The following is a 25325-nucleotide window of genomic DNA, read 5'->3' on the forward strand; positions in this document are numbered from 1 at the left end:
GATTATAGACGAATATGGCAGCTTGACACTCCAATCGAGGGAGGAGGCTTTGTGTGTGGGGCAACGCAAGACCAATAGCTGAGCAAGGCCTGATGTGCCGTGGCCCAATCTGACTCCATGGCTTGATGACTGGACGAAGGCAATGGTCCCAGTGTGATGACTGGACGAAGGCAGTGGTCCCAGTGTGATGACTGGACGAAGGCAGTGGTCCCAGTGAGATGACTGGACGAAGGCAGTGGTCCCAGTGTGATGACTGGACGAAGGCAGTGGTCCCAGTGAGATGACTGGACGAAGGCAGTGGTCCCAGTGTGATGACTGGACGAAGGCAGTGGTCCCAGTGTGATGACTGGACGAAGGCAGTGGTCCCAGTGAGATGACTGGACGAAGGCAGTGGTCCCAGTGAGATGACTGGACGAAGGCAGTGGTCCCAGTGTGATGACTGGACGAAGGCAGTGGTCCCAGTGAGATGACTGGACGAAGGCAGTGGTCCCAGTGAGATGACTGGACGAAGGCAGTGGTCCCAGTGAGATGACTGGACGAAGGCAGTGGTCCCAGTGTGATGACTGGACGAAGGCAGTGGTCCCAGTGAGATGACTGGACGAAAGCAGTGGTCCCAGTGTGATGACTGGACGAAGGCAGTAGTCCCAGTGAGATGACTGGACGAAGGCAGTGGTCCCAGTGTGATGACTGGACGAAGGCAGTGGTCCAAGTGTGATGACTGGACGAAGGCAGTGGTCCCAGTGTGATGACTGGACGAAGGCAGTGGTCCCAGTGTGATGAATGGACGAAGGCAGTGGTCCCAGTGTGATGACTGGACGAAGGCAGTGGTCCCAGTGTGATGACTGGACGAAGGCAGTGGTCCCAGTGTGATGACTGCACAAAGGCAGTGGTCAGTGTGTGGTGGAAGGTCAGGACTGGGCCTAGTGGGGCTTTTCCTCTGGGCAGATGAGGAGGATGTGGGGTGAGAGCCAACATGGCTGATAGCTTCTTGTATTATCCTGGCCACAAGCAAGACAAGTAATATGAGAGACTGCTTCTCCTAGAAATGTGTAGATGATACAAATCAGATTTTGAATAGCAAACAATGTTTATTGAGGCCTTTGATCAAATCTTTCATGCAGCATGTCATACTCCAGTACCATGTGCCGCTCCCCCTGGAGGGTTAAGATTGGTTAGCTCCCCTTAAAAGATATGACTCATCACCTAAAGGTAGGTTTGGTGCTGCATGGAATCGTCAACACTCAAAGCCTTGCTCTTGTTTTTGCTTGCTGTGCCCATTTAATTCCACAGTTCATCGTTGAACCTATCTATTTTGAAAGTCAATCTGAAAAGTGAATCGCAAATCAGCAGCATGTAGCATGGCCATGTTTCCTGTACATAAACAAACAAAATACAGCATCTCTAATCACAGAAGTGACTGTCTGAGCATGAATACAGCAGCCATTGGGTCAAATATCCAGATGTGCACAATTTCTGGTAATGCTCTGAGTGAGGTGTCCATATGTTGTATCTTTTACCAAACGGCACATTCATTATCCTATTCATATCACAATTTAAAGTCTAATACCTTGTGGTCATTTATTTAATAATTTATTTTTGTAAACCTTTTGAGATTCTTGCTGTTGAGCTCACAACACAGATTGCTGAATCACAACCAGCTGGTGTGTCAGACACACTTTTTTAAAGCTTAGTGCTATTTATAGCCATCTATGGGACTAGACGTAACATTTACAAAGCTGAGTCTGTTTTTTTGCCATGCAGGTATAGGACTACTAGCTAGTCTTCATTGAGTTCTTGTGTGTTCCACTAATCATAATCAGCTTAAAATGATGTAAATGTTGCCGTATCATTTGTCATATTTTGTATAGAATGATCATGTCTGATCATTCTTCCAAAAATTTTTTATGTTTATATTTATTTACATTTATTTTAGGCAAAGCAACATAGGCGTTTTTTTTAATATATATATTTGTATTGTAATAAAGTGCATATGGCTACTCTGACAGTTGTTTATCCCAGACGGCATGCAGGTCATATATCGTCACCGCCGCTAACTAAGTCTTAAAGGGAATTGTAGTTTATCTTTCGAAGGAACGTTGGGCATCCATTGGGAACAACGCCACCACAGGACTACAAGTACCAGACTTCAGAACGCGGAAGCAGTGCTGCAAAACACCCAACGTGACTCCTTTAGTACCAAACATGTCTCATCTCCTCAAGAAGAGGAAACTGGATAAAAATGTTCAGGAGAACCTGTACTTCGACAGCTACTCTGACGTGACCATCCATGAGGAGATGATCGCGGACCATGTGCGGACCAACACGTACCGGACGGCCATCCTGCGGAGCAGCGACTCGATCCGGGGCCGGGTGGTGCTGGACGTGGGCGCGGGCACCGGTGTGCTGAGCATGTTCTGTGTGCAGGCCGGGGCCAAGAAAGTATACGCCGTGGAGGCATGTTCGATCGCTGAGCAGGCGGTGAAAATCGTCAAACAGAATCAGATGGATGACAGGATCGAGGTGATCAGAGGCACCGTGGAGACCATCGATCTACCCGTGGAAGGCGTGGACGTGATCGTGAGCGAGTGGATGGGGTACGCGCTCCTGCACGAATCCATGCTTAACTCGGTGCTTTACGCGCGGGACAAATGGCTCAAACCGGGAGGCCTCATGCTGCCATCCAAAGCTGAGCTGTACATCTCCCCGATCAATGATCTAGTGGTGGAGGACCGGTTGAACTTCTGGTGCACCGTGAAGGACCAGTACGGCATCGACATGTCTCCGATGTCCGAGTTCGCCAAGAAATGCATCATGAACAATGACATCGCCATCAACCTGGTGACGGTGGAGGACGTGCTGTCTCACCCTTCCAGACTGGCCGAGCTGGACCTGCACACCGTGACCCCGGAACAGGTGGCCTCGGTCCGGGGGACGTTCTCCTGCGAGTGTTTCGGCTCCGCGGCGGTCAACGCGCTGTGCGTCTGGTTCACGGTCAGCTTCCCCGGTGACGACAAGCCGCTGGTACTCTCCACGTCCCCATTCAAACCCGAGACGCACTGGAAACAGGCCGTGCTGTACCTGGACTCGCCCAGGGACGTGATGCAGGACACGAAGGTTGTGGGGGAGATCCACATGTACCCCTCTGAGGAGAGTGCTCGCCATATATGCATCCATGTGGAGTGTGCAATCGGAGAGCATAAAAAGCAGTCCAAAACATTCTCCATCCCCGACGGCTACTCAGAGGCCCAGCAGTAGTGTTGAGTGGCTGACGTGATCCACGCAACATGTGTCATTATTGGGCCAGTTTTACAACCATTCTGTCCCTGTATTTTTAAGTGCTGTTTAGGAAACTATGACGCGTGCAAAGACGGGCAGATTGCAAAGACATGAAGTCCAAGATAAATGGATAACAACTAGTACTACTCATAGCTGTCAAAGCTGAGATGACTGAGTTGACCTGCCTAAAAACGAGAAATGAGAGGTATTAACTAATAGCATAAGAGAATATTATGTAAAACGAAAGTTGAAGGAGAATTGTTTTATTATTCACACTCAACTCAATGCCTAATAAATTGTATTAAACCTAATCATTTTTTTCTTTTCCACTATGCACTGCAATTCCCTTCCAATGTATTATTACAAGCCTTAAAATGGGGTTGTGTTTTTGTAAATAGCTTTTTATTGAAAATATCTTAAAATGATGTAAAATATTGCTTAAGGTCCAAGGTAATATTTTTTATTTTTAAATGTGTTCCTCTCTCTATGCAGCAAAAATACACATTGCCAAAAAAAAAAGTAAAGTTAGGGCAGTCTGTGAGGTATAGACCACACGCTGGTTAAATAGCTAACTGTATTTTTGCACACGGGTCTTTTCATCATCAAGATAACATGTATGGCTCCTAAACCTCTCAGGGGCTGCAATCCCAGGTTTTCTAACTGCTTGCCACTGGAAAAGTTTAACTGCTGTATGGCAACCAGACAAGGCAAAACCAACCAGTCTGGTCTTGCATCATGTATCACAGCTCTATTGTGTTAGTACTATACATCGCTGTCTTTGTATCATGTTATATAATTTTAACGTTTTGAAAGGTGCTTCATGAATAAGGGTTATTGTCATGTTTATGTTAATTACATGAAGTAGTTCAATATAAATGCTCACAAATTAAATCTGTGTAGAGCGTTGAACACAATGACAATGATATGACCATCAAACAGACTGATACAGTTTGCCCCATAAGTCATCACTCAGTACGTTTACATGCACAGCTTAATATGATTAAAGCCATAGTTAGAATATGCTCTTCAATTGGACAACGGCAATTGTTTGATTATACATTGCAATGTGAAAATTGATTCATTGGCCGAAGCGTCGGAGGAGCTGCGGGAGTCCGCATACGGCAAGAATCCCTTTCTCCCTCATGTCGCGGTTCAATCTGGACTTCAGAGAGTCAAAGCCAAAGTTCCTTTCCCCCAATTCCTTCCCCAACATGGCCGAGATAACCTCCATTACGAGTCTTTACTTAATGTGGAAGTAAGCTACCAGAGAGTCTGAGAACCCGACACAGTCTTTAAGATTCATAATCTTAGACAATATCCCCGTCAGTTCGGTGCGAACGAATTAAGATCATAAACACGTCGGAAGAAAAAAAACATTTATTTTGAGAAATGTGCCCGAAGTTACTACCTTACATGCACTTTTAATTCAGCCTTGGTTTAAATCGAAGAGTAGTGTGTGCATGTCTTATAGGGGGTAATTACATTGGCACGACACCGGCTTCCTCAATCTTCTGCGCCACCTTTTAAAATCAACCGCTGTTTCTCGTTTTCCGACGGCGACAACACGACCAGAGAATGTCTAATAGGAAGTAGACGTAGACAGGCTCTGACATGGCTACCGTCTCCTTCTACTTCCTGCTCATGGGCCCCGGAAAATATCTCCCAGCATGCGCAGAACGCAAAATCCAATTCCAATTCGATTGACCGTCAACGTGAACGCTTAATGCGACTAACAATTGAATAATCTAGGGGTCTTAATCCGACTATGAGAAACCCAATTGGATTCAATTTTAGTTTGACTAAGGTGTAAACATGCATCTTAATAATCCAATCACAGTTGGACTAACCCAATCATTCAATTTTCTTGAGTGTCATGTAAACGCACTGCTTGTCGGAAGCAGTGAAACGTAAAGCGACAGAGTAGAGGCCGGAGCCAGGAGAATGGAGCGAGGTGCTGTGTGCCATACCTGCAAACTTGTCGCTCTTCGATGACAATCGCCTTTTTCTTGGTCAACTGGGTCATTCATGTGAATCGCGTAGGGCTGGAGAGTTTTTTTTAGGGGGGGGGGGGGGGGGGGAAGCTATCCTTCATATGCATGCCATGCAGGCTTGAATTGCGAAACATTATTGGATAATTCTTATAATTGACATTTCTCTGGGCCAATCGGAATTTCAGCACTTGCTTCAGAATCTTGAAGCACACAGCTCCAACTGAGCTTGCCGTTGGATGAGATCCCTGGCTACCGCGCGAGTCTGATGGAAACTCTTAACGTCAATTTGAAGCAGGGGTGTACGTATAAACGGTATAGAAAGTACACCAGTGTGAATTTGCGCTACGGTATGGATTTTGACGTTACCGTGAGACCGGTGTGACAGACAGTGTTGTGTGTAACGCGTAACAAACCAAGTAAGGCATTAAAAAAGTAACCTAACTACTTTTTCATGTAAAAAGTAAAGTTACGCGCAACCACTGAAAATTTGGTAACGAAACATAGTTCCTTTTTCAATTCGGCGCAACGTTACTTTTCCCAGGGACAGATTTGACAGCAATACTGCCTTCTCAGTCAGTATGCTGTTGCGCAAGCACGCAGGCGCGCAGAAAGCACACCTGCGTGCTTGCGCAATAGTCCCTTCACAAGCTCTCATTCCAAACCGTACGAGACAAACTCTGGTAGTGTGATGCTGTCTCTGCATTTCAGACATTGCTTCCGCAGGCATTTTCCAAAGCCAGTCCTTACGACAAAATGCCAGTGGTGGGATGAGATAACAAACGCCGTCACTGTTTACCTGTGTAAGGACATGGTTACCTTTCAAATTATCGATAGAAAGGGCTTTAAAGAGATGGTCAAAACACTCGACCACAGGCACGCGTTACCTGCCCGCACACACTTCAGCCAAATTGAGATGCTATTACGGCAATATCCGAAAGCAAGTGGAGAACAAATCCATACTATTAAACATCAGTATTTTTCAGAGATGGGAGTAGCTTGAATTTTTTTTTTTTTTTTTTTTATGCAGTTTTGCTGCCTTACCAGTATTTTATCCCTTCAGAAACATTTATATCTAAATTAGAAGACACAATTAACATACCATGATATAATACTATTACCCTCTATGCCTCAAATCATACCATGATATACATTTTAGTCCATACCGTACATCCCCAATTTGATAGAACTATCTTATGTTAAATTCGAGGCAAGTCAAGCTCTCAACTAACGTTAGCTACCGCTTTTTTAATGTGATATAATTTACAATAATATTGTATTTTTAGGACCCAGTCAACGCCGAGTATTGCACGAACGTAGACCTTGCATAAAGTTAGTAAATTCTAACAACATAGGGTTATTTAGATAAATAATCTGGCAAGTGGGTTGTCCTAGGCTAATACACCAAAAGCAAATTTCTGTATGATAAAGGGCTACATTTTGCATCGAAGTCTGTCATTTGAAATCTTTCCATTGTATTATGTGCTACAACCTCCGTAATGAATATTCACGCTAAATCCCGCCCAGGGTATCTCAGAATTCGAGTAGCCGTGACACTGTCACCTCTTTTACTTTACTGGAATTTGCAGGTCTGTGTGTGCTCATTCACCATACACCCCTGTTAACGCATGCACGGCCACTCTTGCCTTCTCGGTACTAAACTAATTGTAATCCATCCCTGCCTCAGATCATTTAGAAGCCATTAGAAAAACAAGTGTTGAAACTTTCTTCAATGGAATTATTAGTCTGGGAACTACTCCGGTGTTTTACGGTCCCTGCAATAAAACCTTTAAATCCAGCCTTCCCTTTTATTCAGGTTGAGGGTAATACTCTCACAAGAACGTATTTTCTGGTGTGTGCGAAAAAGAGAACATGAGTTGGTGAGTATGCAGAAGAATAGCATACTTTACAAACGCCTGAATAACCATGTCATCATTAACACATATCCATATGAAGGAATAACAGCTGTGATACATGAGTGCATCATGTTTACTGCGCTTCCTTCTTCGATGGCCAATGAGCCAGACTGGACTCTGCTTGCAAAGTGTCTAATCATGGACTCCCATTCATCCTTGCATGCTAATGATCCTGTGAATAAGCCAATAGGATTCATTTCCCAATGCCGGTTACTGTAACCAATATTTCTGTCAGCGCATCCCGAGAGGACAGATGGGAAAACGGTATTGACAAAAGCTAATTTGGTAGAGCAGCCCCCAAGTGGGGCTGCAACTCCCATAGGGCTGCCAAAAGAGACAATTTGTCAGTGTGATTGTTGGTGTTGTCAAACTACAGTCCCCCTTGTCCTATCGCTATCGCTGGACACCGGCAGCCATGTGCTGAACTCCTGCTTCCAGCCAATGCAACCGGTGCATTCAGAAAAAAGACGTTTACGTCAATAGGAGGCTATTGAGGCTAACGTTTTGCTAGCCTTTGCTCGATTGAATGCAACAAGATTCTTTAGAAATGAATGTAACCTGAGGCCTTGTGGGGCGTGACTCCTTGTAGGCGGACACCGGACTGTGAAGAAATAAGTCCCAAATCATTCACTGGCCCAGATGGATCTGAACGGACCCAATCACCCCTTGGCAGGCCGCTCAAAGCCACGGACAAATCCAGCAAACTGCGTCACCGTAAACAAACAATCTCACACACAAACACAAACACAGACGCTCACACACTCACTCACACACACACACACACACACACACACACACACACACACACACACACACACACACACACACACACACACACACACACACACACACACACACACACACACACACACTAATCCCTTTTCAATCATGCACTTTTTTTCTGGATTAGACTCCTATGTAATTCTTCACCCAGGTACTGTTTTAGAATTTAATATGATATTTCAATTTTGAGAGGAGTGGAGTTGGGGGTTTAAGGACACGGAGCAGGGGGGGATAAACACGGAGCACACCGCGGGGTCTGCAACGGGAAGATTGTACAGTCTGAAGGTTAGCGGGGGATAAACCCCTGGACCTTGTGTTGCACTAAATCTAAAAGGACCAGGTGTATTAAAGCACTGGCCCCCCGCTCTGACCTCCAGCCAGCCCATCTGCTCCGGGAGCCAGAGTGTCGGACCGGGGAACACTTTGTTTACCGCTCTGTGGGAGCGGCCCAGAGCCCATCACCCACAGAATCTGAATAAGAGCATGGAGGATGACGAGTGGATTGGACCTCCATTTGGGGACAGCTGCTATAACTCCCAAAATTAAAACCTCTGAAATTGAACGATACACAAAATGTCCTCCCTCTACACACACGTGCAGGCATACACATACCCTCCTCCACTAACACCCCCCCCCCCCCCCCCACAAAAACACACACTCTGTCCTTCTAACGGACGCAACATTACCCTCGATTGAGTGGGAAGAATAACAGAAGTAAAAATCCAATAGCTGTGCTGTGTCTGGCGTCCAGACACCCGGTCAGACCGCTGTGGTCGTCAGTTCTCTCATAATCATGGCCAGGCTGAGAAAGAGGTCATTTGAAAAACAAAATGTGATCCCAAACACGTGACAAAGACAATGTGATCCCTGAACCATTTACAAAATTGATATATCGTGTTTGCATGTGTGTGTGTGTGATCCTTATTAGTCATATCTAATTATGCATATACATAAAATATCGTTTTGTGAAAATAAATTGTATAGGCCTACTGTAGTTATATGAAGCGATGACAACTCCAGGTACAGGCGATTTAAGTAGTGATCGTAGGCCTACTTCATGTTATGTATGCGTATGCCATTAATAAGGTAGGCCTATGCGTGTGTACGGCGGCCCTGCTGTTTGTCTAATGACTCCATGTGCCTGAGCTCCGTATTTTTAGATCTTAAACAACACACAGAGAAAGGGTTAATACTCTGTGGACAGCTCTTTGAAAATAAAAGGCGAAATTAATATAGCTATCGTTGTAGGCCTATTTAGTCAATAAGTGGGATCTAAATTTGCTTCCATTCTTTCTTACTATTTTTTTTGTGAATTCGGAAGGGAGGTTTATGACAGGCTTCCTGCCCTTTGAGAGAGAAAGGGAGGAAGGGAGAGAGAGAGAGAGAGAGAGAGAGAGAGAGAGAGAGAGAGAGAGAGAGAGAGGAAATCCGCTCTGTGTGACGTCAGTTTAATCAAGAACATTACCTTTTTCACCGCAGACATGGCATGAACTGTCGATTTGAATTAGGCCTATAGCCTAATTAACAAAAGTTTAAATTTCAAATGCGAAACACGCTGCTGCTGCTGCTGCCTCTGCTTTTAACGATACGATTCGATTAAAACTGATTTCCTATAGCCTACTCAGATTGAGCCAATGGGCTCGTATCAGGTAGCCTACCAGCTATAAATATCCAAGACTTTCTTTCGAGTTCAATAGGCCTACACCAAAAAAAACTAAAATCAACAAGTGTTATATTACCATTGCTTAACGATATAGCAAATGGGTTCGAACTCGCCCTCAACCGGACGCGTCAAATCAATTCAGTGTCTTTTCTATCTGTCCGGAGTGTGCCGAGCGGCTCTCTCCTCCCCGCCTCCCGCTCCCGTCCTCCGGTCCATCAGGGCAGAGAGCAGCACGAGCATCCCGCCGGTCTACCGGGGCAGAGTCTGAGCAGCACGAGCCACTGTAGCCGTCTCCTGACTCTCTCTCTCACACGGCCCGTTTCAGCTCGGATTTATTGGGGTGTGTCAGGTGGACTCCCTGTCAAACGGCGTCAGATCACGGAATATGAACACGTTACACAATGAGGTGAGAAACCATAATTTATGCAGTGCTTATCATAACTTTATTTTCTATAATAATATGAAATGTGAATTGTTTGATGCGTAATGCTGTTTTGAAACCAGTAGATGTGGTGGAATTATGAGGAGCATTTATTTGGACGGGATAAAGTAAAAAATATGGCGCATTAACTTGTATATGAACCACTTTCCAAGTACATGTGCTTAACATCCACACAGGACAGACTCAATGAAGGGTGTCCGCCTCACAAGCTGCTCTGCACGCACTGCTGGCGCTGTGGTTTTACAGTTACAACTCAAAATAACAGCATACAATAACACGCCCGTCGCCGACGCTCAACATTATTACCAATAACTGTCGCCTGCTGATTCAAAAGCCTAGTGTCTCTGTGTCACTATTTTTTTTTAATGTGTGCTTGTCCATAATTAAAACGTCAGACCTCAAATCTGTCCTAAATATCGTAAACCCTTTAGGGGCATGTGGCATAATCCTTAATTCATACACGTGACTCCAGTTATCCTTATAGGTGCATTTTACATTCAATAACTCTTTAACGCTGCAGTAAAAACTATTTTTCTTAATATCACCACGGCGGTGTACCACTCACCCAGGCTCAGTGCAAGGCCTCATGTAGGCTACAATTCAAGCAAGAAATGGTCACTGAAGAAATGCATTTTAGTTCGTCCTTCACACGGTCGGAATCAGAATTGTAGAACTTTTAACCCTGTTTGTATCATTCTGTCTCTCTTTCTCTCTCAACCTGACGCACATGCTCTCGCGCGTGCGCAAACGGACGCACAGCACACACACACACACACACACACACACACACACACACACACACACACACACACACACACACACACACACACACACACACACACATGCGCGCGCGTAATGTTCTACGATTGCAGGAAACAACCTTGTGGAATGCGACACACAAGCTATTTTATTCATGCTAAACAATAAGTAAGACCTGCTGATTAATTTGTAATTCAAACAACCAACAACTTTTGCAAAGATTAATTAAACAGTCTAATCCAAGGCGGACTGCTAATCAAAGTGCAGTAGGCTACTTTCAGTGTACCTGGATGGAACTGACATGTGTTTTTCTAAACTCTTCATCCGAAACACACACATGTCCATCCACAGGCCCACAGTCTCATCTGCGGAGTTTCTTCTGGGTCTTGGGAGAATAAGACAGAACACATGGGAGCTTCAGAAAACATATAGGAGCGCCCCGCGGAAGAATAGGCTGGGCGCGCGCGTCTAAAATCAAATAGATCCTCCGCGCGCGCTATCTGCCCCGCCATCTCCGTCTGGGCGGGCTCGTGCTCCTCCTGTGTGCTGGCGGTGGTGGACGGGCTGGGGAGCGCGCGACACCAGGAAAGTAGCAGGTAGGCTGTTGTCCGCATTGTGTGGTGGACACTAATGGGTGTCATTCACCCGGTCTCTGTTAGTGACAGGAAGCTGATCACAGCAAAAGCAAAGAGGTCGACGATCTGGGTGCGCGTATCTCTCTCTGTTAAAGACACCAAATTGTGGCACGCGGGATACAAGGAATTCAAAGCAGGAATCTTCATTAAAGAAACGGGACATACGCAGGGCAAAGTTCATTTTTAGGGTCGGCGTTGCTTTGTGTTTTTTTTTCCTTTACAAATCTTTGTGGAAATAGATTGTACGTTTACTCGATGTCTTCAAAAAATGGCATGTGGGGAAATTGATCGACACTTTGATGGACACTTTGACACCGGACCTCGCGGCAGAAGGATCCCGTGTACCCAAACAGCCTGCTGACCAAGACCTGGAAAAGTCATCCGTCATTTGTTTTGAACTGACAACAAATATCTTTAATTGTTTTCTCCCGGTGCCAAAGACATGCTCCGCACAGCAAATATTCTGACGTGCGTATCGGGGAACCCTTCAATTCGCCGCGGACAGTCAGCGGTCCTTTAACGCGCGCGGTCATCAACTTTTAAGAAGCATTCGCTCCACGAGCTCATCACGTGCACCTCCACGCGCACATCGTGAAGACGCTCTCATCACGTGCACCTCCACGCGCACACCTTGAAGCCGCTCCGCGTCTCTCCATCCTCTCTCTGAACTTGTGTAGGAGCGATGAGGACGGGGTTGTGAACAGGGACTGTAAGAACCAAAGAGCGCCCAAGAAATGTAAGTTGTTCCGTTTGTTTGAGAAAGTACTTTTTTCCGAGTGCATTTGTCTGTGGGGTAAAATCCATCCAAGATGTGCCCTGAAACGACCCGGCATGGCGGTTGAGATATTAAATAGTGGCCCGTGGGTTACATGGCTGTATAATGTGTAAGGAAAAGATTAAGCTTGTGCGTCGTCTACGTTGGTCTATCATGTTTTCGCTGAGCGTTCCCAGCGTACTTAAAACTCCAACTATAAGTTGGAAAGATTGGAAACCTTTTTTTGGTTATTGACTGACTGACTGAATTGACTGATGGAATTCGAAAAATATGTTTCGGCCTCCCGTCCTGAGGGGCGCCCCCTGGTGGACCGTGTCTCATAATCATCGTCGTTAGGATTACTAACGGAAAGAGGTTAAACGTTGAGGGTCATGACGGACACCCATTATGCTTGTATACAGGATATTGGCACATCTCTTTATGTCCACATGTAGGATAACTTCACACATCTAACATACGCATACTTTTGACTCAACTCAACAAACTAATCCCTACGAAACAAAACAATATGACATTTTTTGATTACGTCCCTTGGGATGTAATTGCACTTTGGCTTGCTTCCATATTTGAACCTAAGACTACAAATAATGAAATAAAGCCAATTATTACCATCGTTTTTGTAGTTACCATTATATGCTAATGTGAATAACTGGATTGTTATTGCCAAAATGCTATCCACTTAAGATAAGGTGTTTTCTCCCTCAAAAAGTCATGATACAGATATTTATGAATCGTTTTTCCATTTAGGATTATTTATTTGATAATATTTGTATTTGTTTATAATATTTATTATATTAAAACATTTAATTAGCAATAAGGTCATTTGAATCAATTCCACCATTTCAAACTGTTTGGTCACTCGCCAAACACGCTCACACATGCACACACACGCACACATACGTATACACATGCACACACTCGCACACACACACACACTCATAACCCAGGAGCCTTTATTGCATATCCATCTAGACTAGAGCTGTTCCTGGAAAGACTGTTCTGTGGACCACTGAGTGGACATGTTGAGTATTTGGGCATGTCAGTGCAGATAGAAAAAGCCTCTTTCAATAATGCATGTTGGGTTGCTACGTTGCAAGAGCAGCCGCATGGTTGGTGGCAAGGTATAGTAGGAACGATGGTGGAGAATGAGAGTGTCAGAGAGACCGCCGGACAGACAGACAGAGCGGGGAGTGTCTGGCGGTCTTTTAGCTAGGGGCCTTTCTGTGTTCTGCACAGGAGTCACTGACATGCCCTGAATCGCCAGGGTTGCCCTGTCAAAAAGTGGCCATGGCACTCTCCCAGACACAAACACACACATGCATATACACACACACAAGAAACATTTTTTATATCAAGTGGGTTTGACAAGTGTTCTTGGAGGTATAGGAGAGCGAGTGAGAGTGTGGAAGTGGGGGTTTGAGGAGTGGCGTGTGGGGGGGGTGTATAGTGGGGAATATTGGCAGTAATGGCATGCGATTCTTTACTTGGGGGCCGGTGGTGAGCAGGGACCTGGCTCTGCCTCAGAGCTGCTGACTACCTGTTTGGCTCTCAGGGACCACCATAGTGCATCGCGGTTTGACCAAACTGTCAAATCAAAGTTCAGGGACGGCATCAAACACAGGCCAGTGCAGAAAAAGTACAAGATTCCTCCGAGATATGGCTGCCCCTGTGTAGTGCCCCAATTTCTCACTCCAATCATGTGAAGTACCATCCTATATGATCTAATATGATCTTACTTGAGGGTTTCTCTAACAACACTAGAGCAATAAACAGTTCCAGCCTCGAACTGACTTGATAACGACTAACTAAGTCCCCCCGCGATCCAAACCTATCCTCCTTCTCCAGCTCTTACTCTTCCTTCTCCTCCTCTGTCTCCTCCTTGTCCTCCTCTCTCTCGTCGCCCTCCCTGGTAGAAACGGCAACAGCTGTCGCCTCCCCGCTCTTTTCTCCAGCCGTCGCCGTGTCTTCTTCAAGACTTTCAGTCTGCTAAGAGCCAGAGACATTTAGGACAAAGTATCTTAGAACGAGCCGGGAGGTGATGGGATCACTGGATGGCCTTTTGATGCCCCTGGAGGATGCTGTATGACCTCACCCCCCCCCCCCCCCCCCGGTTAGTCTCGCTGTCATGTCTTGCAGCAGAGTCTCTTGAGTCGTCTTCCACCCGCATCTTTATGCATGAGGACAGCTGCCCCGTTGGCAGGTGGCTAACAGGGGAGATTATGAATATTCTGGCGAGGTGTGGTCGCTCGGAGCAGCCGGGGAGCTCTGTTGCCCTGCCAGGGAGCCGTCCGAGTGCCCCCCTCTGTCTGTCTGCTTGTATCTGCCTGATTGTATCTCTGTCTGTCTGCTTGTATCTCTCTGTCGGTCACTTGTATCTGCCTGCTTGTCTCTCTGTCTGTCTGCTAGTATCTGTCTGTCGGCCTCTCTGTCGGTCACTTGTATCTACCTGCGTGTATCTCTGTCTGGCTGCTTGTATCTGTCTGTCGGTCTCTGTCGGTCACTTGTATCTACCTGCGTGTATCTCTGTCTGGCTGCTTGTATCTGTCTGTCGGTCTCTGTCGGTCACTTGTATCTGTCTGTTTGTATCTCTGTATTTCTGCTTGGTTCTGTTCGTCTTTATCTCTGTCTGTCTGCTTGTATATGTCTGTCTCTCTGTCTGCTTGAATCTCTCTGTCTCTGTCTGTCTGCATGTATCTGTCCCTCTGTCTGTCTGCTTTTCGTACTGACCTATTCCTTCGTTTTTCTCTATGTCCGCCCTTCAACTCCGGCCAGGATAGGTCATGTTTAAACGGGGAAGACATGACAAGCAGTACAGGAGATCTGCGGGTTTTCACATGGTGTACTGGGAGTGTTGGGAGGGCACATACTGAGCCAAGAACCGAAAACGTTCTTCTTCCCTATCAACATTTTGGTTTTTAAACATGAACTTAAATGCAAGGAATTAGAGGAGAACTAGAGATCATTATTCAAAGTTGTATTTACACTGACTGAAAACCTTAGAGCGCTTCTTTCCTCCTCTCATCTTGCCAATATATAAAATATGTAGTTCTCCACTTCTCAATGTGAACTCATAGATAAGACCCTTCACTAGTGGTCAGATCCCCGGCTAACACTGCATGGGGAGCCTTTCTCAAGCGTTCTTCAGCCTCACACACTATTCATGTAGTTCTGTGTGTTGCATTAAAGATGCTGGGCATCTAGACCTAAAGGGGTTATATTAAGATTCTTGATTCATAAAGGGAAAGAGAGCAGAACAGAGTAGAAGAGAGTGCATTCTGAAACTCAACCACCTAAAAAAGTCCCCGTCCGTTTCTGCTCTCTGAGAAGAAGGTTTGCATTACCAGCACGAGTGATAGACAGTTGGCCTTTCTAACCAACCACAATCACTAAACAATCGCTCTTAGATATCACAGCACACAGTACTGTATTTACTTTTTCCTCTTATCTTAGGAGGACTGAAAGCAGCCATGTTTCTTCTCACCTCCAACTTCACACACACATTCACATACACACACACACACACACGCACGCACACACACACACACACACACACACACACACACACACACACACACACACACACGCACACGCACACGCACACGCACACACACACACACACACACACACACACACACACACACACACGTGTGCTCTCTGATGTCCTCCAGCAGAATCACAATGATCGAAAACATGAGTGACCTGTCCTGCCCCGCCCCTCACTCGCCCAGGTCCCACTTGAAATGCACCATGTGCCTCTCCCTCCCTCCCCCTCCCTCTCCCTCCCTCTCCCTCCCTCTAAACGGGCCGCGGCGGGCGTATTCTAAGTGGAAAGTAATGAGAGGATGGGCCAGTGGCCAGGGCTGGTGGGGGGCGGGGGGGATCCCTAATGCTCCTTGTCGTAGCCTCGCTTCCACCAACGCCCTCATTACCAGCCACCAGAGCTCCGTCTCAAACACACTCACACACACACGGCGCGCTGACACGGCGCCACCTCCTTAACATGGTAATATTATGTTTGGTAATGGGCGCGGGGGTAGCCCCCTGCCAAGAGGTCCTCTGGATAATTGGCCGCTTCGTCAGACGCTTACATCTTGTTCGTTCATTTCTGCCGTGAAAAGACGTCCCTCGTCCTTCCTTCCCTACTTCCTTCAACCCCTCCTTCCTTATCTCCCTCCTTCCTCCTTGCCCTCCACGCTCCCCCCTTTCACCCCGTGTGGATTATTGATGTACTTATATAAATATAGATATGCATATATATATCACTATGTCTCTCTTGGAAGAGCTAATCCCGGGTTTTGAACTGTATTGGTGAAAATGGTTTTTAACATTTGAGAGATCTTTAATGGCATGCTAAGTGAATTACACTATACTGACTTTACCTGTTCTAATGGGTATCCACTGCCATCTGTTTTTGCCGATATCAGCTTGCCCCGATCCATTTCTCTGAACTATAAACTGAAAACAGTCATTTGCTCACATTATATTTATTGATATTTTTCAGAGAGATCTAATAATTTCTAACTCCCCCCCACCCTTATGTTCAGAAAAACCATAAAGATTCCCCTGTTCCAGAGCAATACAGGATGATAGCATACTTGATGAGATCCCCTTTTGTCACCTAATTGTATTTCATTGAATTCTCTGCTTATTCTTAGTCATTCAGAGTTGAGTCTTTTTTTGTCTTTGGTGAGTGCAATGCAGTGATAAAAAGGGATGGTATATGGTGCGCCTTGCTACAACTCTTTCATCCCTGACCCGTGTGGACCAACATGTGATTAAATCAACACTTCTATTTTTCAAGCCTAACACTTAAATTTTGTTTTCTGTAATCCACTCACTGGAAAATGCAGCAATTCTTTGAGCTGCTCCTTCCTAGTATTATATTATGATCCCAAATGGCTGACAGCCCGAACTTCCCCCTCTGTTCACCTATTCATGGCATAGTATTGTACCCATGATTTCCGCATTCACACAGAAAAATATGTTGGAAAAACGGGAAGTAAAGTCGACTCTTTATTTCGGTATTCTTTGCGGCTCGTCAGACGGCCTCATACCTTTCCTATGGTGTGTGGCTCTGATGACGCTTTAATGCATGCAATGCAACAATAGATTTCACCTCTGGCCAGCCTCGCCTAGACAAAGTGGTCACCCTCGACTGCAAATCAACATAATAAAACAAATATGTGTGTGTGTGAGTGTGTGTGTGCGTGTGTGTGTGTGTGTGTGTGTGTGTGTGTGTGTGTGTGTGTGTGTGTGTGTGTGTGTGTGTGTGTGTGTGTGTGTGTGTGTGTGTGTGTGTGTGCAGTAAACAAGCAGCAGCAGATGTGTTGGTAGAAAGCCGCTTCCTGGCTGCTCCACAATAAGACCTTGTGCACTCCGCCCGGGGCTGGGCTGGGCCTATGCTGGGCCTGTTCTGGGCCTGGGCCGGGCCTAATTGATTGATGCAGACCGGAGGGTTGCGCATGGGTCAGCACACTGACATCGACTCGCCTGACTGATTAGCCAGCACTAAAATGTCTACTGCACGGTCCCTCCTCTTCCTTTATCTCTTCTCTCTCTCTCTCTCTCTCTCTCTCTCTCTCTCTCTCTCTCTCTCTCTCTCACTGCCATTAGCGAACTATGTTATCAGTCAACAGACCCCCGCCCCCCCTCCCCCCCACACACACACATACACACACACATCCCTCAACGAAGGAGCATTCTGTACTTTTCCCTCCTTCCACTCAGTGAAGCTGGACCCTTGGCCTAATTACCTGAGTCGAGAGAGAGCGCGAGAAAGTGAGAGCGGGAGAGAGGGAGAGAGGGTGAGAGGGAGAGAGGGAGAGAGGGTGAGAGGGTGAGAGAGAGAGAGAGAGAGAGAGAGAGAGAGAGAGAGAGAGAGAGAGAGAGAGAGAGAGAGAGAGAGGTTAAGGGGTAATGTAAGGTAAGAGAGGGAGGGACTGATTTAGGTGTGACGGGTAATGTAAGATAAGAGATGTTCTGAGGGGTAGTTTAAGGTAAGAGAGGGAGCGACTGGTTAAGGTGTGAGGGGTAATGAATGGTAAGAAAGGAAGAGACTAATTTAGGTGTGAGGGGTAAGGTGAGGCATAGTCAACACATTTGGGCCAGTGAGCCAGGTGGTGCCTTGAGCTGCTATAATGTAGCTTTGTGCTACATATGATGTAGCTTTGTGCTACATATGATGTAGCTTTGTGCTACATATTATGCAGCCAAACGATGTCCTGAATGCTGCCGTCCTCCTGTGCTTCTGGATGTATTATTCAGGATTTCTCAGAGGAGGGAATTCAGCCGGAATCTGTTGCAGAATTACATCAAACTCCAGTTAGTTTACAAATAAACTGGTTAAAACAATGAATACATGGTGGAAAACAATGTATACATGGGGAAAGGAAACCAGACAAGGAAAGCACTAAAAATAAACAAAGTGAATGAAATAAAAACAACTTCTATGTTTCTTGTAAGCCAAAGACGACAAACAATAGTTAGATAAGACTGTAGTTAAACATCAGAAACACATAAGAAAATGTTGAATCAAACACGCAGCGCAAGTAACTTCAGAGAGGCGAGTGAGCGCGATGAGACGAATGCCTTAAAATAACAGAACAATTGAAAATCGAAGTAATCATTGCAATCTGCTGCATTAGACGAGAGTCTTGGGTTGAAATCTGATAAAAGGTGACCTCAATCGTCTTACAAATAGAAAACATTTTCATGATTCAATGTGTGTATATTTGTGAGACCTCTGTGTGCAGTTACATAAGGTATGAGACATAGAGTTTCCTGGTGATCATACATCGTAAAATAGCCACCATTTAAATGTAGGGGATTTTGCAGACGGTTTTATCCAAAGGGACTTGCAACCATTCATTCACACATTCACAAACCGAGGGCGGAGTCAACCACGCAGGGCGTCAGCCAGCTCATCAGAAGTAGTTAGGGTGAGGTGTCTTGCTCAGTCACACCTCGACACTCTGGAACTGGGTGTCGAACTAGGAACCTTCCATTTACCAACCCGCTCTACCTCCTGAGCTACTGCCTCCCGTCCTGGTGTTTTTCTAATACATTCAGAGAACAGCATAACAAGCCAATATGTGTCTGTGTGGTTTATTTGTGAATGTGTGTGTATGTGTGCTAGTGGCTTGGAGTAGGGGGCAGGTTGGTGTGACGGCAGTAGGATCCAGTTTACAATGTTGCCCCCCTGTTACTCAAACCATGTGCTTTGATTGACACCGGCACCCAGCTGTCCCTCCCCCCGCATCTCAGCATGAATGACCCACACACACACACACACACACACACACACACACACACACACACACAGACACACAGACACACACACACACACACACACACACACACACACACACACACACACACACACACACACACACACACACACACACACTCACACACATGCATATAAATGCAAACTCACACGACCTTCCTGGGTCAAATACAGCCATTTATAAGAAAAAGTCCCTGGTAATGTTAAACAACCACTTACACACACAAACACGCAAAAGCGGTCTGTAGCCTCACAAGTCTTATCGCGTTGTCTCCCTCCCTCTCTCTCTCTCTTTGTCTCTCTCTCTCTCTGTCTCCTAGCACCGAGACGTCTAGGCCCGGACGGTGAGTCATGATTGACAGCGGGCCGAGGTGAGGAGCCCTGTCACTCATCGTCACTATCAGCCGTGTAAGAGGGGGGGTGCTATAACTGAAGTCGCCCTCTTCAGGACTAACCTCTTCCTCCTCCTCCTCCTCCTCCTCCTCCTCCTCCTCCTCCAACGCGCCGTCCCCTCCTCTTATCTCCTCCGTGGCGAAGGCCGCTGACCCCGGGCCGCCATTTTTGTCCCAAGTGACTTGCGTCGACAGACGAAAAAAAGGAACCCTATCGTATCTCTTTGAAGACGGATAGACTAGATCAGGAGGACCGCGAGGGTCGCCCAGTCTGACCGCCTCTGCTTTTCATCCAGAGCAGAAAACAAGTGGCATGCGGCCGCGCCCCCCCTCCCCCCGCTCTCCTCCACAGCTCCAGTTAGAGGTGGGATCATCCGAGGCACTGGGTCTGCTCTCCGTCGGGGCGGGGTGGACACGGTGTTGAGCGGCGGACCAGCCTGGCCAGGGAGAGGTGGACACAACAAGCTCGACACAAAACCAAAACAACCTCCGGAACGTTTTTTGTTGTTCCCGGGAAGACCCCTCGAGGAGATCCCAGCGTTAAGGGAGACCCGGACACCTCCCACACCCATACTCCAGCAGACGCTCCGCCATGCGTCTCCACCTGGCGCTGGGCCTACTGCAGGCCCTGGGCAGCTGCTACGTGAGCCACGCGGCCGTGCAGCACTACCCGGCATGGGGACACTATGACGTGTGCAAGTCACAGGTGTACACGGACGAGGGCCTCACCTGGGACTACATGGCCTGCCAGCCGGAGGCGGCCGACATGACCAAGCACCTCAAGGTGACCCTGGACCCCCCAAACATCACCTGCGGGGACCCGCCGGAGACCTACTGCGCCCTGGTGAGTGACGGCTATCCACACGCACACACACAACATAACAGCTGCTGTAACAGTACAATACAGTACAAGCACACAACAGTCGTTTGGTCTCCATTGGTCACTTGGCTCAAAGGAGATCCCGGTGAGGTGACATGGTGACTGACAGCAATTCAAACCAATCAGAAACACACTATGCTGCATTGGATTTGAGTGTGTGTGGATACTCTTTAGTATATAATGATGTGATAGTTAGTTAGTTGGTTGGTAGTTGATGTGAGCTTAAGTGAATGATTATCTCACGTGGTATCTTATTTCCATAGCTCAATCATTTTAGTGGACTAAGATTGGCACTACTAAAATAGATTTTTTTTAAATGTTGCAAGAGAAATCAGTCGATATTGATAGATTTAAGTTATAGGAACCTAAGCTGTTCCGGGAGTGATGAACAGTAGATTCTGCTGTCTCATACCCAAACACATGCCTTAGCAACATTGAGTCAGCACTGAAAACCAGTCATAAGTGTTTGTTTGTTTGGAGGTAAAATAAAAAATGAAACTCCAAATAGAGTAATCTCTGAATGTTTCTAAAAGGAGGAAATCTGTGCAGTCAGCGACAGATATCCTATAAAGGTGCTGCTAGTGGTCTGTTGTACTTGTCTGTTGCCAAAGAGTGCTAGGACTCATTGTACTCTGCTATTGAGACTGGGGTCTGGCTGCTGTTGGGGTGTCTATGTTGCTCTGCATGTAATTCTTTGACACCCAGCATGCAAAAAATAGAACATTTTCCTTATACCCCAAACTCTCTCTCTCTCTCTCTCTCTCTCTCTCTCTCTCTCTCTCTCTCTCTCTCTCTCTCTCTCTCTCTCTCTCTCTCTCTCTCTCTCTCTCCCTCTCACCCACGGACGCACGCACACACTGAGCTAGTAGAAAATCAGTAGAAAGCTCCTCTTCCCAGCTGTGGGTAATGAACCAAACAGCTCATATTGCATACAAAGAGACAAGTCGTTGAAGAACTTCCTTCCACGGGCACTAAGCTGACAATAATTCCATCAATGATTCAGTAGTCCAAAAACGGTAATGTCCCTAGAGGTTGAACTGTGTGACGGGCCGGTAAATGCTTTCCTAACACAATTATGGGTTGTGTTGGGATACATTTCATTAGGAACATGGGCAATTAAAGCCACCAAAATGAGCTTGACTCTGCCTTTATTGACTGTCATAGGCAGCTAGTGTGCCAGAGACCCCTCATCCACCACACCAACCCCAAGATCCCGCCCCTATCTCTCCCGAACACACCCCTCTCACCGAACATATCCTGTTTGCAACAGATTTGTAATGTGTTAAGGAGGGTCATACATGTCGAAAGGTATTGCAGTATAATTAATTATGGTTCAGCATAACTGCAACAAAACTCGTGTTTTTCAAAGTTGGGACAAGAGACACGAGAAAACAAAAGCAGCCAGGGTTCGGTTTCTCTTACAGGAAATAAACAAGATGTGGCCTTCTACTGTGGAGGATGTGGAGGAAAGCAGTACTGGGTCAAATGTAAATGTGCCGATCGCCCGCGGACCTCCAACTAATTTGGTGTTTTTCACTTCTAATGCTCTCAGCTGGGTGTCGCCACATAGGGCCTAAATGATGAATCCATTTTGGGCCCACCGCGCTGCGTTGGAAGCCATCAACCATTCCCTCTGAACAAACAAGCTCCTCAAGTTCAAGGGCCCTTTAGATAAATACTGAGATGTTCCAGGGAAAAAAAGAACGGTATAAATAGACAGTCGCCATCAGCAGAAATGTCGGCTGAGAGGCCATGGAGAGAGAGAGAGAAAGAAAGAGGGGGAGAGGGGTAGAGAGAGAGAGAGAGAGAGAGAGAGAGAGAGAGAGAGAGAGAGAGAGAGAGAGAGAGAGAGAGAGAGAGAGAGAGAGAGGGGGGGGGGGGGGGTAGTAAGTGAGAGAGTGTAAACCTAGTTGCCAGCCAGCAAAGAGAAGAGAAGAAGAAGAAAGACCAAAGTGTGGAGCAAAAGGAGTTGAAAAAGGGGGTGATAGAGGTCAAACGAGGGGACCATAGATTCAAAACAATCTAGAGAAACTGAGAAGATGAGGAACCAACCGACAGACAGACACACACAGAGAAGCTGGGAGTCAAACATATGGTGACTGAAGTCCTCATATTGCCTGTGTCACACGTGTGTACTGCCGGTGCATGTGTGTTGATGTTCTTCGTGGGCACTGAAAGGGTAAATTATTCAATATGTTTTGTAGCTAATGTGTTTTATTCATAGGACACATTATTCAGCCTGACATCTCCCGGGCTCTTTGGAAAAAATATGCTGACTCCTGCCACTGTCCCACCTCCAGGTTGTCCAGGGGAGGGGTGTAGGGTGGGGCTTTGCTTTGGGTTAGCTGGGACAGGACGGGGTGGGGATGGGGTGACATACCATTTCATTTAGTTGTGAGTGTGAAGGTCAATGTAAGGAAGAGGTGAGGAGCTGCTCACTTCTGCTCACGTAGAAGCACAGTGACTTTTCATTATCCACTAGGCCCAATTTGTAGTATTTTGTAAATGTTTACCCCCAAAAATACACGGCGGAGCAATTAAGCAAAGATATCCAGAGGTTGCCAATATGCTGCATCTCCCAGTAGCGCGCCGCATAACTCATGATTATTTTACAAAGTCTGAAAAATAAGCAACTGTTAGTGTTAACTCGCTTGTGATTGTTGTGTGTGTGTGTTTGTTTGTCTTTGTGTGTGTATTTTTGTCCTCCCTCGTGATAAAGAGAATGAGAGAGAGAGAGACATGCAAGAGAGCAGAATTGACAGAGAGAAAACATTTAGGCTTTGTTGGTTTTATGAAGACACAGTATAATAGTAGCCTTGTCCCTAGGGTCAAATGACCCACACATACACCCAAGAACCTCCATACCCTTCATGTCTTCATTCCAGGAAAATATCTTTTACTCTGTGTCTTGGCCAAAGGCCTTTTCGGCAGCAAGAGTCTGTGTTGGCTGAACTCTGGCTGCCTGGATTGGCATGAAATGAAATTTCACGCCTTTCCTTCCAGTCAGAATGCGAGAAGTCTTCAACAGCCTGACAGACTGTGAAACAACCTGCCGTCCACATGACTCATCAAGCAAAAGGGTCTTTAATGAATGTCAATCACAATACTTTTCTGTAATCTAAAAAGTCCACTTAAACATTTTTTGCTAAATCATTGATGATTTGTACTCACTATAGAGAAGTGCATGCGTATTAAATTGTAAATTACTCTATTGTTAATTTTATTAATAATAATAATAATAATAATAATAATAATCAATTTACAACATTCACTCAACTAATATTGATCGAGTCAGCTAATCTACAAGATTTTCCTGACTATAGCTTAGGTGTCTTCAAACGTTATTTGTAATGATGCAGAGTGCCCAACTTGCCAACCCCGACCCAAACCTTCAATTTAACAATCTCTAACTTAATACCTTAACCGAACCATCTCTAACCTTATCATAAACCTAACCATCTCTGACCTAATACCTAAACCTAACCGTCCGTCACAAACCTAACTACTAAAATGAACCAGTTGAAATGAGCAATTCACCAATATGAAGAGCTTTATCTAAACATAATCTGAAACGCCTTCCTATGGAAAATGTACCCGCCTTTGATGGCGTCTTAAACTCCTAAAGGCAAAACCCAAAGTTTTTATAAAAAACTAGGGTCCTAGAAATGCAGTCCTAGAAATGCAGTCCTGAAACTGCTGCCTCAGGTATTGCAGGAGCATACTATTGGACGAGGGGTTGGTATGAGAAGAAGGTAGTGAGTCATACAGTAGGCAGGTTCTGTAAAACTGTATGCCTGCAAACATACTCACTCTATTTTGCCTAGGAAGGTTCCTGATAGAGTGAAATAACACGGAAATACTTTCAGTTGCAGCCATGATGAGAGCTGTTTGAATCCTCTAAATATTAAGGAGGGTGCTTCCATGCTACCTTTTTTTTTATCACCTTTAGCATAGGGTACACTGGACCATCCTCTACGTAAGGAAAGGAGATAATGCCTACCCACAATTCCTTGCAGCAACAACATTTAAAGCGACGAGCCATTCGTCCGTTCATGAAAACAATGTTTAACATGACATTATCTTCATACAATTATACTAAGAGGGATTGATGTTGATCAATATGAATGGCAGGAGGCTAAGCACGAGCAACCATCCTCAATGTGACAACAATTTTGATAGAAATATAAATATTTATTTGATAGAAATATATCACAAATAAATAATATTTATTTTTTATTTCAATTCCAACCTTGGTAACGAAGTAATCTTTTTCACTGAGTTGTCCAAGTTAATATAGCCTGTGTGAAACAACACAGTAAGAAATCACAGGGAAAAGTACTTTAAAGACACATAGCCCTGAGTAAGTGCTGTCGGATTGTCATGCACTATGCTCGCCCCTTTTTCCTTCACATCTTTTCTTGACCTCACGATTTTCCCATAAAGGTCATGGAGTATTCCATCGGATCCCTATTGCTACCGTCTGCTTTGCTTTTTGCATGTATAATTTATTACAGTTGTAACATGGTTTTCC

General features: G+C 45.7%; 2 protein-coding genes across 5 annotated transcripts in view; both read left to right on the plus strand.

Moving 5' to 3' along the window:
* Positions 1-2136: 2136 nt before the first annotated feature.
* Positions 2137-3587, plus strand: prmt6 (protein arginine methyltransferase 6). The gene has a single exon (XM_060045083.1). It carries the CDS (start codon positions 2203-2205, stop codon positions 3253-3255), a length of 1053 nt encoding a protein of 350 aa, XP_059901066.1. The 5' UTR covers positions 2137-2202; the 3' UTR covers positions 3256-3587.
* Positions 3588-9628: 6041 nt separating this feature from the next.
* Positions 9629-25325, plus strand: part of ntng1a (netrin g1a) — a 113598-nt gene continuing 97901 nt past the window's right edge. The window contains exons 1-3 of one of the 4 annotated variants that reach the window (XM_060044963.1): positions 9629-10032; positions 19843-19893; positions 20060-20758. In XM_060044963.1, the coding sequence (XP_059900946.1) occupies positions 20507-20758 (252 nt within the window). In that variant the 5' untranslated portion in view covers positions 9629-10032; positions 19843-19893; positions 20060-20506. Of the gene's footprint in view, positions 10033-11312; positions 12199-19842; positions 20759-25325 lie in introns of those variants that run through there. The other 3 variants (XM_060044962.1, XM_060044961.1, XM_060044964.1) reach the window with 3 other exon arrangements.

The sequence above is a fragment of the Gadus macrocephalus genome, chromosome 23, assembly GCF_031168955.1.
Source record: "Gadus macrocephalus chromosome 23, ASM3116895v1".
Taxonomy (NCBI): domain Eukaryota; kingdom Metazoa; phylum Chordata; class Actinopteri; order Gadiformes; family Gadidae; genus Gadus; species Gadus macrocephalus.